Source organism: Myotis davidii, unplaced genomic scaffold (assembly GCF_000327345.1).
Source record: "Myotis davidii unplaced genomic scaffold, ASM32734v1 scaffold168, whole genome shotgun sequence".
Taxonomy (NCBI): domain Eukaryota; kingdom Metazoa; phylum Chordata; class Mammalia; order Chiroptera; family Vespertilionidae; genus Myotis; species Myotis davidii.
This window is the reverse complement of record NW_006383016.1, coordinates 8,003,748-8,017,879: the sequence shown is the minus strand read 5'-3', so window position 1 is coordinate 8,017,879 and position 14,132 is coordinate 8,003,748. Positions and strand designations below refer to the sequence as shown.

General features: G+C 37.5%; 1 protein-coding gene across 9 annotated transcripts in view; it reads left to right on the top strand.

Moving 5' to 3' along the window:
• Window positions 1-14,132, top strand: part of HDAC9 (histone deacetylase 9) — a 455,800-nt gene that overhangs the window by 147,569 nt on the left and 294,099 nt on the right. For 8 of the 9 annotated variants that reach the window (XM_015558161.1, XM_015558166.1, XM_015558165.1 and 5 more), the window contains one exon: window positions 6,384-8,993. In XM_015558161.1, coding sequence (XP_015413647.1) covers window positions 6,384-6,698 — 315 coding nt within the window. In that variant the 3' untranslated portion in view covers window positions 6,699-8,993. Of the gene's footprint in view, window positions 1-6,383; window positions 8,994-14,132 lie in introns of those variants that run through there. The other variant, XM_015558167.1, reaches the window with a different exon arrangement.

The window sequence follows — 14,132 nt, the reverse complement described above, 5'->3', positions numbered from 1 at the left end:
CTACACAGACAAATTAAACACAGGCACGCCCCCCATCATTCTCTAGCACATGAAGTTCCAGTCTTCAGTGGCTCATTTTCTGTTTACTCCACTGAGAGTTTGCCTAGTGCTCCTCTCTCTTCCCAGGGCCTGGCATATATAAATGCTCAATAAAAATTGTTGAATGAATGAAAGCGTGAGTGGTTAACTTTCTCAATCTAGCTGAGAGGAAGAAATTTTCATTCTCCTCCACAGAAGTTAATACTCATTTAAGTTATTGAAATATTAGGACGTTTTGAGAGCCATAGAAAGGATATTTAAATTCCGGGTATTGTTTTTAGACAATCATGTAGAGTTATAAACAAGTTTTTATTAAGAATCTACTTGGTTCCTAGATTAATTTTATGTACCTTCAATAATGGTAAGCAAGGATGTTTTTCAGTTTAAACATTTAATTTATGTGAATAAGGAACCAATATATGGAAAATCTTTCTCTCTTGTTACTTAGTTTTGGATCTCCTGGTTATTTTCCTGACATGCACAGAAGCTGCGCTGCATAGCATGGCGTTTTCTGGCTGGAAGCAGAGCTCTCCTCTAAGTAGACCTCTAGATTTGAAAGCCCTCCAAGCTCTGCATGTTGCTTTTGAGAACATTTGGTGTATACCGAATCTGTTTGTGAATTGAGACCGAATTTTATCCTTATTTTTAAATCTAGTTTCCTTGGAGCTTAAGGGGAAGATTTTATTTTCCAAAAGGAGAATTTTACATTTATTTAGAATTAAAAAAAAAAAAACAACAAAATATGTGCTATTGCCACGCTCCAAGTAAAATCTGCCTTAAAATCTGAGGCAAAATAAGAAAGCATTGAGTTGGGGTAAAGGTCATTTTACATAGTTTAATAATCAATTTCAAACTTGTGCTTAATGATTTGTTGATAATTTCAGAAAATCAGATATCTATCAGAAACAGATTTACTCCCTATACACTCCTGTTCTTAGTTGCCATTCCAAATCTGAACATATTGGTGGGGACATGAAGGATTTCTGTGGCAAAAGTTTAAAAAACAGAATTTAAAGGTATTTTATTCAAAAACACTTACACTTGTTGACCTCTAGACTTTTATCAAACAGTGTGCCTTACGCCGAGATGAGCTTAATGGGTTAATGTGTAAAGATTAGCAGCACAGCCTTTAAATGTGTAATGAATTATACAGCATTTGCCAATAGAACATATGATGTTCAACATGGAATATAAGAATTTAAATTATGGACTTGCTATGGATATGACCATCTTAGGGGTTGATAAGAATTGAAGGGTTGAGTTATACTGTCTGGAGTGTTAGACATTTGGATAAATCATGCTATCTGGCCTACAGATTATCTGTGTGAGTGTGTACACATGCGTGTGTCCCAAATCCAGAATGGTCTTAGGATGATAGCATTCTTAGTGTTCGTACAGTTGCTGGACAGTAGCACGGAGAACACAGAGCCACACTGACAGATGAGTAACGACACAGATAAAAGGGGCAGGAGAAGCTGTACAGCCATCAAGTTCTTCATCTCAGCTGGGTTCCCACCAAAGTAACTCACCTGGTGTCAGACAAATGACACGTGGTGTCTCACCCGTGGGCCTCAGCTGAGATGCACACGGGCTCGCCCATTTATCTGCCACGCAGATGGTTCGTCTTGTGTTCTCTCGCCAGCAAGGCAACAGCTCAGCTTTGCTGGGGGATCACCTCCAGATGTTCAACCAAAGAGAGACCCTGCCACCCCACTGAGAGTAAGCAGACACCCCCTCCCTGCAGCTGGGGCCACTCAGCGACAGTACAAATTCGAAAAATCACCATCTTGGTAATGGTCACGTTTGTAGTTCAAAACCGCATAGAACACACCATTGTCTGAGTGCTGACTTTCTTAGTAAGTAGCCAGAAGCTTACAAATAGTACCAAGTTATCTTTTATTTTAAGTATCTTAAATAAGTCAGAGCTGGCAGGCAGGTTTTCTGTGACTTTTGCTTGTAGCTTTCCCTTGCTGATGTCACTTGCTGATTTTTCCACATGGGCCAATGTGACTGTTTAAACAAAAACAGCCTTTGTCAAATACCTAAAATAAAGAAGTGCAGGCTAACACCTTCTATGTTTTGCCATGCCGGCTGCAAGAGGTCCCAGGTATCTATTTTACATTTCGTGAAACTTAGCAAAGAGCACATTTTATTCCAGAGATGGTGAAATCGTGGTAGTTACGTATTGTTCACATCAGCATTGGCATTTGTTTCATAACCTGGGAAGGAAAGTGTCAAAGCATTGCTACGGAATATTAAGTTTTCGAATATTTATGAAAAAGACAACTAAGGAAAAAAGGGGGTAAATCCTAGATTTTTGACCCAGGCAATTGGGTAACACTTCACTCAAATGAGAAAATAGGTGATGGATACGTTGGAGTGGGGTGGGAATGAAGATGATCTTTGAACTATTTAAAGTTGGTGGTGCCCATTCGATATTCCAGATCTAAGCACAGACATGAAGCACGCAGCGGAACATGCAAGTTTGGAGCTCGGCGGAGACGTTGGAATTGTTTATATTCATTCAGTTGCCATCAGAATATAGTTGTTTCAGAGGAGAGTGCAGAGTGGAAGGGTGTAAACACGTCTAGGTTTCTACTCGTCTTTGGAGATGATTCGGTTTTTCTTGGGCATGAAGTGTCTTCCTTATAAAATAAGGACTTGAAAAATGTTATAAAACTTCCAACACCAACATTATGTACCTAAATGATCTTCATGCGTAAGTGGCTGTTTTATGTCAAGAAACATTTCTCTTTTACAAGCCAGGCAGCGGTCGCCAACCTTTCGGACCTCAGGGACCACCAGGGGTCCGCGGATCATGGGCTGGCGAGCGCTGCGGTGGTCTGCCTTTAGAAGAGGAGCCTTTTGCCATTCGGACTTCCTGTGCAGTTAGCACCGCATCATTCATTCTGGGAGTTTTCTGCCTCGGGTTTCCTTCAGTGCATTGGAGCCAGGGGAACGGCTGGGCAGAGTGGCATTGTTTCCCGGTTGCCCTTTAAAGATGTTACACACAGTTTCCTCTGCGTATCCCTGTCAGTGAGGTTGTACAGACTGATCCAACTTGACTCATGGGTGAAATGATGTGATTGCTGAGCACTTCAGTGACCTCAGAAATATAATCACAGGTCAAATTTTAGGTTTTCGGTTAAAATGCACATATGGTATATTCTGTGGACACTCAGCGTTTTGTCAGTATTAGCGATTTTCCTGGGCATACGTGCTTTCTATGGGAAATTACATTCCAGTAAACTCACACAGTTTGTCTGGCCTTTGGCTGCACCAACACTAGTAATATTAATCTCTTATTTCAAAGGTGTCTTGTTTTGCTTTCTAAAATGCTTCACTCTCACCGACCCATATGAATATTCTATTTAAATTGCCAATAGCTTGGACATTCATGCGGTCATTCTTGACTTTGTAACAAGAATGATTTCAGTCAAATAGTGTGGATGAAAGCTTGTCTGTTGTGAATTCTAAAGCAAATGTGAAAGGAAAAATAATGACAAGTGAGAAAACCCAAGGAGTTTTTACCATGAAGTTGTACGTGATGGTTTATGTTGGGGGGGGTGGGGGGGGGGGCTGGGAGTTTATGTAAGAGTGATGAAAATACACTGAAAATGTACAAATGAGAACACCCCAGCCGAGGGACAATGTGTGATGGAGGACAGAGTGGATGATTGCAGGAGTGGAGAGATCCGGGGCATTGAGCCAATGGATTGGCTGGGACAGGAGTGCAGACATTGCTTTTATTGTAACAGGAGGAGGGTGAATGGGACAGTTGAGTTTCTCTTCGGATGCTTCTATTTTCTCAGTGAAACGAGAAACAAAGGTATCAGCAGGGAGTGAGGAAAAGTTCTGGATATTAGAAGCTTGAGGAGAGAGAAAGTCGTTTAAAACAGTCATTGGAAGAGTAGGGGTAAATTAACTAAATAAATGTTGTAGGGTTGCCAGGACCCATTTGAGGGTGATGATCGTGAAATTGAGGAGAACCACTCAGCAGTTTATTTGTTCATTTGTTTCCTAGCTTACTCAGCTGCCTGGGTTTGGGAGAGATTTATTATTAACCCAGGTTAGAAGTCCAAATTTTGAAAAGAGAGGGAGTTAAAGATAAGGCAAGGGAGTGAGTTTTAATGATGGGGAATGGGACCTCATCCGGCAAGGAGGAAAGTGAGGGGATGAGGAGAGGAGTCAGAATGGTTGCCGTAAGAATATTCTGAGGATGAACCAGAGCAAAGGAATGATGTTTGAAATTGAGAGTTAGGTGAGTGTTGAGTTCCAGATGAGGGCAAGTCTAGGGTGTGATCCTGAGTTGGGAGCTGAGGTACAGCAGAGGGCAAGGCCACTGGAGCTGAGGAGGGCAAGGCACTGAGAGGCCATGTTGGAGCTGGGAAGGAGAGGAAGAGCAATACAGTAGTCTTCACTGAGCAGGTGGTATGTGTACCTTCCCCTTGGTTGTTAAATACTCCTGCAGTCAAGCATCCAGAGCTGGAGAAGATGCGGGCCACCCTTCAGTAAGCAGGGACTTGTGACAGGGCATTTCCTGGACAGTGTCCCGATGCTCTCTGGCTAACTCTTCACGCATGGCCCTCAGTTCCTGGGCTATGACCACACATACCATAGACGGTTTTTTTCTCTCTTGTCCTCTTCACCTTTATTTCTACCCCTCACGCACATAACTAACTACTCCTTTCCATCGTCCTTCATCTTTCATGGCTCAGGCTAAACATACTACTTCCTTGATGAAACCTTCCCTCACAATTCACATTCGACTCCATTCCAACTGGTACATACTCTTATAACACCCTCCGCTTTTCACTTTTTTTTCTCACTTACCATACTTGAAAGCAAGAATGAGTTTAGTTATCAGTCTCTAATACACTACCTATGAGCTCCATGAGGGCAGGGCGACGGCTGTTTTCCCAGTGCTTAGAGTGGTCTCTTAAACGTAGTTGGCGCTCAGTAAACAGGTGTTGCAAAATGAATGAAAAGTCCCAATCGTTCTACCTACAGTGAAATTGAAGGGCTTCATCAAGCGTGTGCAGGGCCTTTTGAGGTTTTCGCCTAAAGCGGTTACAACTCCCTTCAAAGTTTGAATACTTAGGTATTGTAACTGTAAAGCGAGTATTTAGTTTTAAAAACCTAAGTAGGTGTGAGTGAGAGGTAAACTTGAATTTTACACAGAAAAGTCTGTATTCATGACTTTAGTGGTGGTATTCTGAATGTGCTGCTTATAACATAATGGGCATGTTGCTCACATGGGCACTGACTCAGCAGAAAACTAACCACTTTTGAAAACACAGTTCAAGACCTGTGCAGATGAGCAGTCAATAGACTCATTGTCCAATAAAACAAAAGGCGTAAGTGAGGTGAAATCACCTGAGGATTCCCTCCACCCCTATTATACCATGGTATTTTGCTATTGTTTAAATTAAATTAATGTTATCAGTTATCTTTTTTAATCAGTGAGCAGTTATTGCAGATTATATAGGATTTAATTTACAAGGTAAATAAAAGGTCTAGATAACAATTCTCAAATTAAAAGATAATCCTTTGCTTCTTTCCTAATATTTAATTTCCCTTTGGATATGTTCATAAAACATTTTTAGTGCTGTCAAATTTTTTTAAGATGTGCGTATTTTTAAAGTTCAGGATTTCAAAATCAATATTTCTATGGTTTATAAGTATGTATAAAAAGGTGTTGCCTGGCCGGTGTGGGTCAGTGGTTGAGCATCAACCCATGAACCAGGAGATCACAGTTCAATTCCTGGTCAGGGCACATGCCCCAATTTCAGGCTCCAGCCCCAGCGCGGGGAAGGGAGGGGGTGTGCGCAGGAGGCAGCCGATTGATAATTCTCTCATCATTGATGTTTATCTCTCTCTCTCTCCCTCTTCCTTCCTCTCTCTGAAATCAATAAAAATACATTTTAAAAAAAGAAAAAAAAGAAAGAAGGTGTTTTATCATTTGACCATTTAGGTATAGGACAATTAGATGGAGAAGGACTCCCAGGATTTGTGCTGTCTTTTATAGTGGTTGACATTTGTTGAAAAATGAGATTTTTGGAAAATTTTCAGTAGCTTTCCATTATTTTCATTACATTTCCTAGTTTGGATGTGGTGGGGGTGGGGGTGGGGGCGGAGAAAGTCCAGGTTTCTTTGGATTAAATTGACTCAGTACAACCTGTCCTTGTGAACATTTTATGATTTCCATAGAAAACGTTTATTATTTACTTCTTTTCCACCATTTTCTAAGTGTGTTAAAGAGTCGTTAGAAATCAAAGTGTATTTTGCTGCTCTGTTACCACCAAGAACGACTGAATTTTGAACCCCTCGACACTCTCTTCTAGCTGCTTTCGAAATCTATTGAACAACTGAAGCAACCAGGCAGGCACCTGGAGGAAGCGGAGGAAGAGCTGCAGGGGGACCAGGCGATGCAGGAAGACAGAGCGCCCTCTAGTGGCAACAGCACTAGGAGCGACAGCAGTGTTGGTGTGGAGGACACACTGGGACAAGTTGGGGCTGTGAAGGTCAAGGAGGAGCCAGTGGACAGTGATGAAGATGCTCAGATCCAGGAAATGGAATCTGGGGAGCAGGCTGCTTTTATGCAACAGGTAATAGGCAAAGATTTAGCTCCAGGATTTGTAATTAAAGTCATTATCTGAACATGAAATGCACTCCAGGTTTTGGTCAATGGATATTATTTCCTATCACTGAATAATCTGATTTTAGTGTTTAAGGGTTCTAACTAATATGTATATATCTATATAGAGGTCTCTCTCTATACTGATCTCTGTATAGATATCAAGGTTTCATTGAAATTTCACTGGCAAGGAAATACCTGCTACACTAATACGATACTACATAGTTATCCAAGTAACTAGCAGGCTTTAAATCCATCCTCAAGCCTGCCACATCAATTACTTCTAAGGAAAACGAACTCACTGTTGTTTTAGTTTCTCTGTTGAGATCAGTGACTGCTGGATACTTTCCCAGTCTGATCAATGACACATTCTATTAGTTCTTGATATTTTTTGATATGTAGAATTCAATTTTCTCAGCGTTGTACATAATGTATCATGCTACAGTCTTGAACACTGTTAAAGGTAGTCTGCCCCTTCCTTCCTCTCTCATTTCTGTTAAGTGAAATGTTCTGGTTACCATGCCAGTAGTCCTAGGCTACTGTATAGATTTCAATTGAAAATATTAGGAATAGAGGTGGTTTTAAATATATAGATGCAAAGTACAGCACTATTTTAAATATTACATGACGTCTCACCGAGCGCTGCTCATTTTACTTTATCTTGTGTTATTTGATGACACTGTCTATCAAAAAAAGATCAAGCGAAGCAGATGCAAATGTTGTTAAGAACTAACGTGCAGCCTGTGGGCCAATCAGATACCCTATTGTAGTATCTGCAATTATAGAAAACACAGCAACAGTAAGATTATCATCTGATAGGAAGTCAAAATCACGTTTAAAAGAAGCAAGCATATCATATTTTATTATCATTATCCCTAGGATCTCTTAAGTATAATTCCATGATGGACGCCATACCATTTTGGCAAAATTAGCAAAGTGGGCCTTAACAAAAGAACCTACTTGTACATAATGCACCTTTAGAAGGACTGTGTCCTTTGAAGCTATAAAATACAAACAACTTTGAAGGCAACAGAAGACTGTTTATTTAAGTCACTTCTTTGTCAGGTTCCTGCTGTTCTCCTACAGAAAACGGATTCTATGAGGCTGAGCAGGAAATGCCTTGTGGAAACAGGAAGTCCAAGTGATTCATGTGCTGGGGAATGTAGGGGGAGAAACGGAGGATAGTGTTTTACTCTTTCTGTTTTTAAAGGGCACTCTATGAATTGATTTATTGTCTAAGAAAATAACACCACAAGTAGGGAAATTGTTAAGGAAGCTTTTCACTGGAACATTTCCTTCAATACTCCTTTTTGATATGTTTACCTTGTTTTCTAGGTTTACTTTTGTTAAGCTAGTTAAAGATTTGTCGTATTAAGACCCCTTTAATATGAATAATCCAAATTGACCTAGAATCTTTGTGACTTTTTTTTCCTATTAAAATATTTATATTTCTAAATCCGAGGTATTAAAAGGTGTAGTATCCTGTTTCAAAGGAGATATAGCAGTTTTGCCAAATGTAGACATTGTACAATTGTATGTTATTGGCACGTGTTGTTTACATTTTGCTGTGACATTTAAAAATATTTCTTAAAAAAAGGTTACTGCTAAAGATACATTATCCTTTTTTAAAAAGTTGCCATTCAAATTAAATTAATATAACTAGAAGTTAGAAAGTTTAAAACTTTTCCATATAATGAAAAAAGACCTGATAATTTGACAAATAGCTATAACACTTCCTATTACCAACATATTTTGGTTAATATATTCCTTCAGATTAAAATGACTTTTTGTCAGTTATTTTGCATTAAAATATGGCATTCCTAAGATAAAATTGTGTATTTTCTCCATCTCATAAATATACATTTTCTTTAAAGTCTTTTTCAATTTCATAAAAAAGGGATAGTGCATCTTTTAAAATACATTTTATTTGGGGAGGAACATGTGGCTGAGCAGACTTTTGTATAATATTACTTCAAAGATATGTAATGAAGAACAAAAAAAGCTATTTTTTATAATGTCACTTGAGAGAGCTTCATCAGTACAGTTGGTGGACGTTAATTTGTTTGAATTCGATATTCTTTGAATTTAATCAAGAAACTACCTGGAACCAGTGAAAAGAAAAGCTGGACTTAAATAATCTTAGAGCTAATTGATAATTGTCTCTTTTAAAATCTACTGTATTTATTATAATTTACACCCTTGATGGTGATCTCTTGTTTTGTGTTGTAAATATATTGTTTGTATGTTTCTCTTCTTGCCTTCTGTTATAAGTCTCTTCCTTTCTCAAATAAAGTTTTTTTTAAAAGATCCCCTTTCATACATATGGCTTTGTGTAAATTTGATATCTAATCGAATTCGAAGCTCACGCAGTAGGTGTCACATACCAAAATATATTGCCATTCTTTGTTGAAACAAAAAAACAAACATATTTTGAGTAGTTACTTCCATGCCATTAAAAATAATAAATCCAACAATAATGATTTTAAAGTATTTATGTCAGCCATGATCAAGTAGCAAATACAGGTAAAATTTGTTGCATTTTTAATACCCCAGTGTGGCCTTTTCCATATGTTATCATCTTGATGTCGATATAAAATTTTATGTAAATAGATGTCAATTCCTAACTTTACTCAACCTAAAAAAGTTATTTTAATCAGATTAATGTAATCCCTTGAATATAACAAGCACTCAATAAATATGAATATAAATAATTTATCAGGTATTATAACAGTACTATCTACTACAGTGAGAGTCTGACCTCTAAGTATAAAGTGACAGTACATAAATTTAAAGAGAAAGGAGTAATTAAATTACCTCACCTAATGTGGAAATAATTTTTTAATACGACTGTGAGAAATAAGGAGTCTGACTCAGGTAAAGGGAACTGGACCAGACACATCCCCCAGGCCATGCCAGACCTTGTTCCTCTTCTGGTCAATTGCTAACAAAACTTATTAGCCAATAGTTCATAATGCGTTGTTGTGTATTTGGTTCAATAGGTTAAAAATATTCGTTGTATTTTTTTTGAGCCCCTTAACCTAACTAATAGTGTCATACAAAATAAAGTTACTCTAAGTCACAACAGTATTGCCCTAGATTGTTAAAAATACTGGAGCTAATATCATTGACTATTATAAAATGGACTATCACTCCATAATGCCATACATTTGATAATTTGATCAGAATTGTGGGAATATCTTCAGTATTAGTCATGCTTTCCTGAAAATTGCCTTTGGGCTGTAAAATTACAAGATGAACTAGGTACGAGCCATCCTCAAATTTCATCTTTCTTTTTTTCTAAAGGCTGTAATACGAAGAAATTCAGACACTACACATTTTTTTTGAAACCTAATACTCAACAGATATACGATAGACAACAGTATTATTTTTGATGTGGCATTTCTTTGTGATTTTTTTTTCATTACTGGAAATATGCAATTGTGGGTATATAATTGTAGGCTGACAATGATAAATAATCAAGGTCTTCAAATTATAACCAATTATAATCAGGAACTCAGAGATGCAAGGGAAGGATTTTGAGAGGTAGATTACCATTCCTTTCATAATCAATAATTTTAAAGGGGAGGAATGGAAGAGCAGTCAAGCAAATAAAACAGGATATTGGGAATGTGACTTTTCAGAACCTATTCTCATTTTATAAAAAAAACAAAAAAAAAAACAAAAACTTCTTAAAAGCTTATAAACTGTAGGGTTTAGACAGTGCAAATTTGGGGGATCATCTTGATTTACAAAAAGACTTTTAATTAAATTTAACTATTGCAAACATACAATGTACCACATTTTGTTTTAAGTATCTTACATCTGTTAACTAAGTCCTCACAACAACCTTATGGGGTAGGTATTATTGTCCCGTTGTAGAGTTGAGGGTCCTGGGTCACAGAGACATTAAGGTCAAGGTCACCCAGTCAGTGACACTCTAGCTCTCATTTGTACCCATGAACCCAGGCACTAGAATCCCTGCTCTCAAACTTCACCATCACACTGTATTGTGCAACATCCTTTTACATGTCCAAGTTTATTTAGTGCATTATCCTCCCCGCGCCCCTTTCTCTGTCCATCAGCATTTTCAAACTGTTTTGAATCAGTTTTCTCTTTTAATCATTGCTGTAATTTAGGAGATTAGGACTCTTATTTTTTCCTGATTCGTAGATGAGAAATCTAATTCTTGTAAACATTTATGCTCAATTTTTAGAATCGTGAAAAGTTGTGAGTTTATCTTTTCTGACCAGTGGCTGGACACTGGATTGTTTTCATTTGGGGGGTGTTATGAGCAATGCTGCTATGAACATCCATGTACAAGTTTTTGTGTTAACATATGGTTTCAGTTCTCTTGGGTATATCACTTGCATTTTTGAATTGGGTGTTTGTTTTTATAGTTAAGTTTTAGGAATTCTCTATATTCTGGATATTAGATATTAATCACTTATGATATATATCATTTGCAAATATTTTCTCCCATTCTGTGGGTTGCCTCTCATTTTCCTGATAAGTGGCCTTTGATTCACAAACATTTTTAGCTTTGTTGAAGTCTAATTTACTAATTTTTCTTTTGTTGCTTATGCTTTTAGTGTCACATATAAGAAACTGTTGCCAAATCCACTGCCAACAAAGATATACACCTATGTTTTCTTTTAAGAGTTATGTAGTTTTAGCATTTACTTTTAGGTCTTTGATCCATTTTGAGTTATATACATTATTTTTTAAGTATATACTTCCATGCGTTTGAGTTATTTTTAGAGATAAGAGCTTAATAATTCTAGGACTCCATTTTCTCATGCATGAGCTGTTTTCCTGATTTCTAAGTTTGGTTTTGCTTCTTTGCCTTCCTGTTGCTGCTTCTTATTGCTTCCTAGCTTCTGGTGCTGTTTCTTTTTCTCTTCCCAATGAATCACTTAAATTCTACAATCTTGATGTTTATTATATCTAATATAAACCAAAGAAAACATGAAGTTTATTTTTCTTTTAAGAAATGCCTTTTATTCTGGTGACCTTTTGAAACTAAATTGGAGTTATTTTTCATTTATATGGCTTTAAAATTCTACCTAGGTTACCCATTTTTATTTGTCTACTAGTACTTTGCACTTAAAATTTATGTTGAACTAATGTTCGTGTCTCTGCTTTGGACTTTGTGCCTTCATTGACAGAATTTCCGCCAAGACCGCTATATTGTACTGTCCAAACTGGTAGCCACAGGAATCTATTGAGAATTTAAAATATAACTGGCACAAACAACATTTGTTTTAAGTGTACAATACACAGCAGACTTCAAAGACATAGTATAAAATATATATTCCTATCTAAGTAACAAAGATATATATTGATTACATATTAAAATGATAATATCTAAAATTTATTAGGTTATATAACATGATTAGCATTCATCTTACTGTTTTCTCTTACTTTCTTAATGTAGCTCCTAGAAAAGTTAAGATTACATATATGCTTGCATTTGTGATTCACATATTTTCCATTGTGAATGCTGCTTTAGATTCTATTCCTCTCATTTTAAGTTATGTTAATAGGTCTCACACTACATTCCTTGGGAAATAAGTGGGCTATGATACCTGAGCAAAATACTATTTGCTCTTGCCAGTATCTTTCTATTGCTGTCACCTAATCTAACATACAGGCAAAAATGCTATGTGGGAGGAGATCTGTGGCATCTTAATGGTTAACAGGTTTAAATGTTTCCTTCTTTATCTTAAAAGCAAATCAAAGTCTATCAGCTGTTTTATTAACACTATCAGTTGAAAGGACAGTTCACTTATTGCTTCACTCACATCTCCAACTTAGTAAATTCATCATCTGTAAAATGGGCTTTTTTTTTTTTAAGCTCTTCCCTTTCTGTCAGTGGAACCACCATTTAGACTCTGGATAAATTATCATGAAATCATCTCTTTTTATCTCTTCATTTTTTATAGTAAGCAGTTAGTACTCCTATTTCTGATTTCAAAGCCATCATATCGCTTCATTTTCTCTTTGGCAGTACTTTCCCTAATCTCTACCTTAATAATAAATTGAACTTATCCTATATAATAAAAGGATAATATGCAAATCGACCGAATGGCAGAATGATCGGTCGCTATGATACACACTGACCACCAGGGGCAGACACTCAATGTAGGAGCTGCCTCCTGGTGGTCAGTGCACTCCCACAGGGGGAGCACTGCTCAACCACAATTATGATTTTTCATAATTTACCTTCTATATGGATCACTGATGATTGTTTTTATTGTAATATCTGAAACATATTTTGGTAAAAATACAACATATCAAATAATTTTCATTTAGCACATGAATTTTTCTACATCAATGTATTCTATTGGAAAGATGACAACGTGATTCAAATTAATCTTAGAAAGTGAATTGATCTCGTCTTTTTGAAGATTTAAATAAAGAAAACTATACTGACCATGGGAAAAAATAAGGTGTTGTTTTTGACTATATATGCAGTGAACTTGAAGAGTGGCATTTGTTTGTGATTCATGTGTGGGATTGCCTTAGAGCAGGGGTCCTCAAACTACGGCCCGCGGGCCACATGCAAATACAAATATTGTATTTGTTCCCGTTTTGTTTTTTTACTTCAAAATAAGATATGTGCAGTGTGCATAGGAATTTGTTCATAGTTTGTTTGGTTTTTTAAACTATAGTCCGGCCCTCCAACGGTCTGAGGGACAGTGAACTGGCCCCCTGTTTAAAAAGTTTGAGGCCCCCTGCCTTAGAGATACACCTGCCTGGTGGTTACAATGCTGATTCTGTAGGACTTCAGGAGTTCCAACTTTATCGTCAATTCGCAACTCCACCTGGAGCAAATTGCTTAGTTCTGCCAAGCGTCAGTTTACTCATTTGTTAAATGTGATCACTAATTTTTTCGTCGGGGTGTTGTTTCTGTAAGTAATATATGTGGGCATCAGAATTAGTACCGAGGAAAAATGAGCAAGTGCAGATGTCCTTGACTCTCAGTGGGGTTATGTCCCAAGAAACTCATGACACATTGAAAATATTGTGTCAAAAATGCATTCATACTACACCTTAGAGCAGTGGTCAGCAAACTGCGGCCCCTTGAGTGTGGCTCTTCCACAAAATGTCACGTGCGGGCGCGCACGTACAGTGCGATTGAAACTCCGTGGCCACAGTCAAGGGACCAAAGAGCCGCGTGTGACTCGTAAGCCGCAGTTTGCCGACCACTGAAGAGTATTGGTGATTCACCTCCTGTTCTCTGATCACTGCTGCCCAGCGTCACGAGAGTGTCCTATCCCTTATCCCTCACCAAGGGAAAGATCAAAATTAAAAATAGGGTTTCTACTATGTGAGATTGATTGCTTTCGCACCATGGTAAAATCATAAATCAAACCATCGTAAATAGGGGGCTGTCTGTACTCAACTTTTCAGTGTTTTTTGCTTGTTACCAAATGCTCTGAGAAGCTTTTTTTTT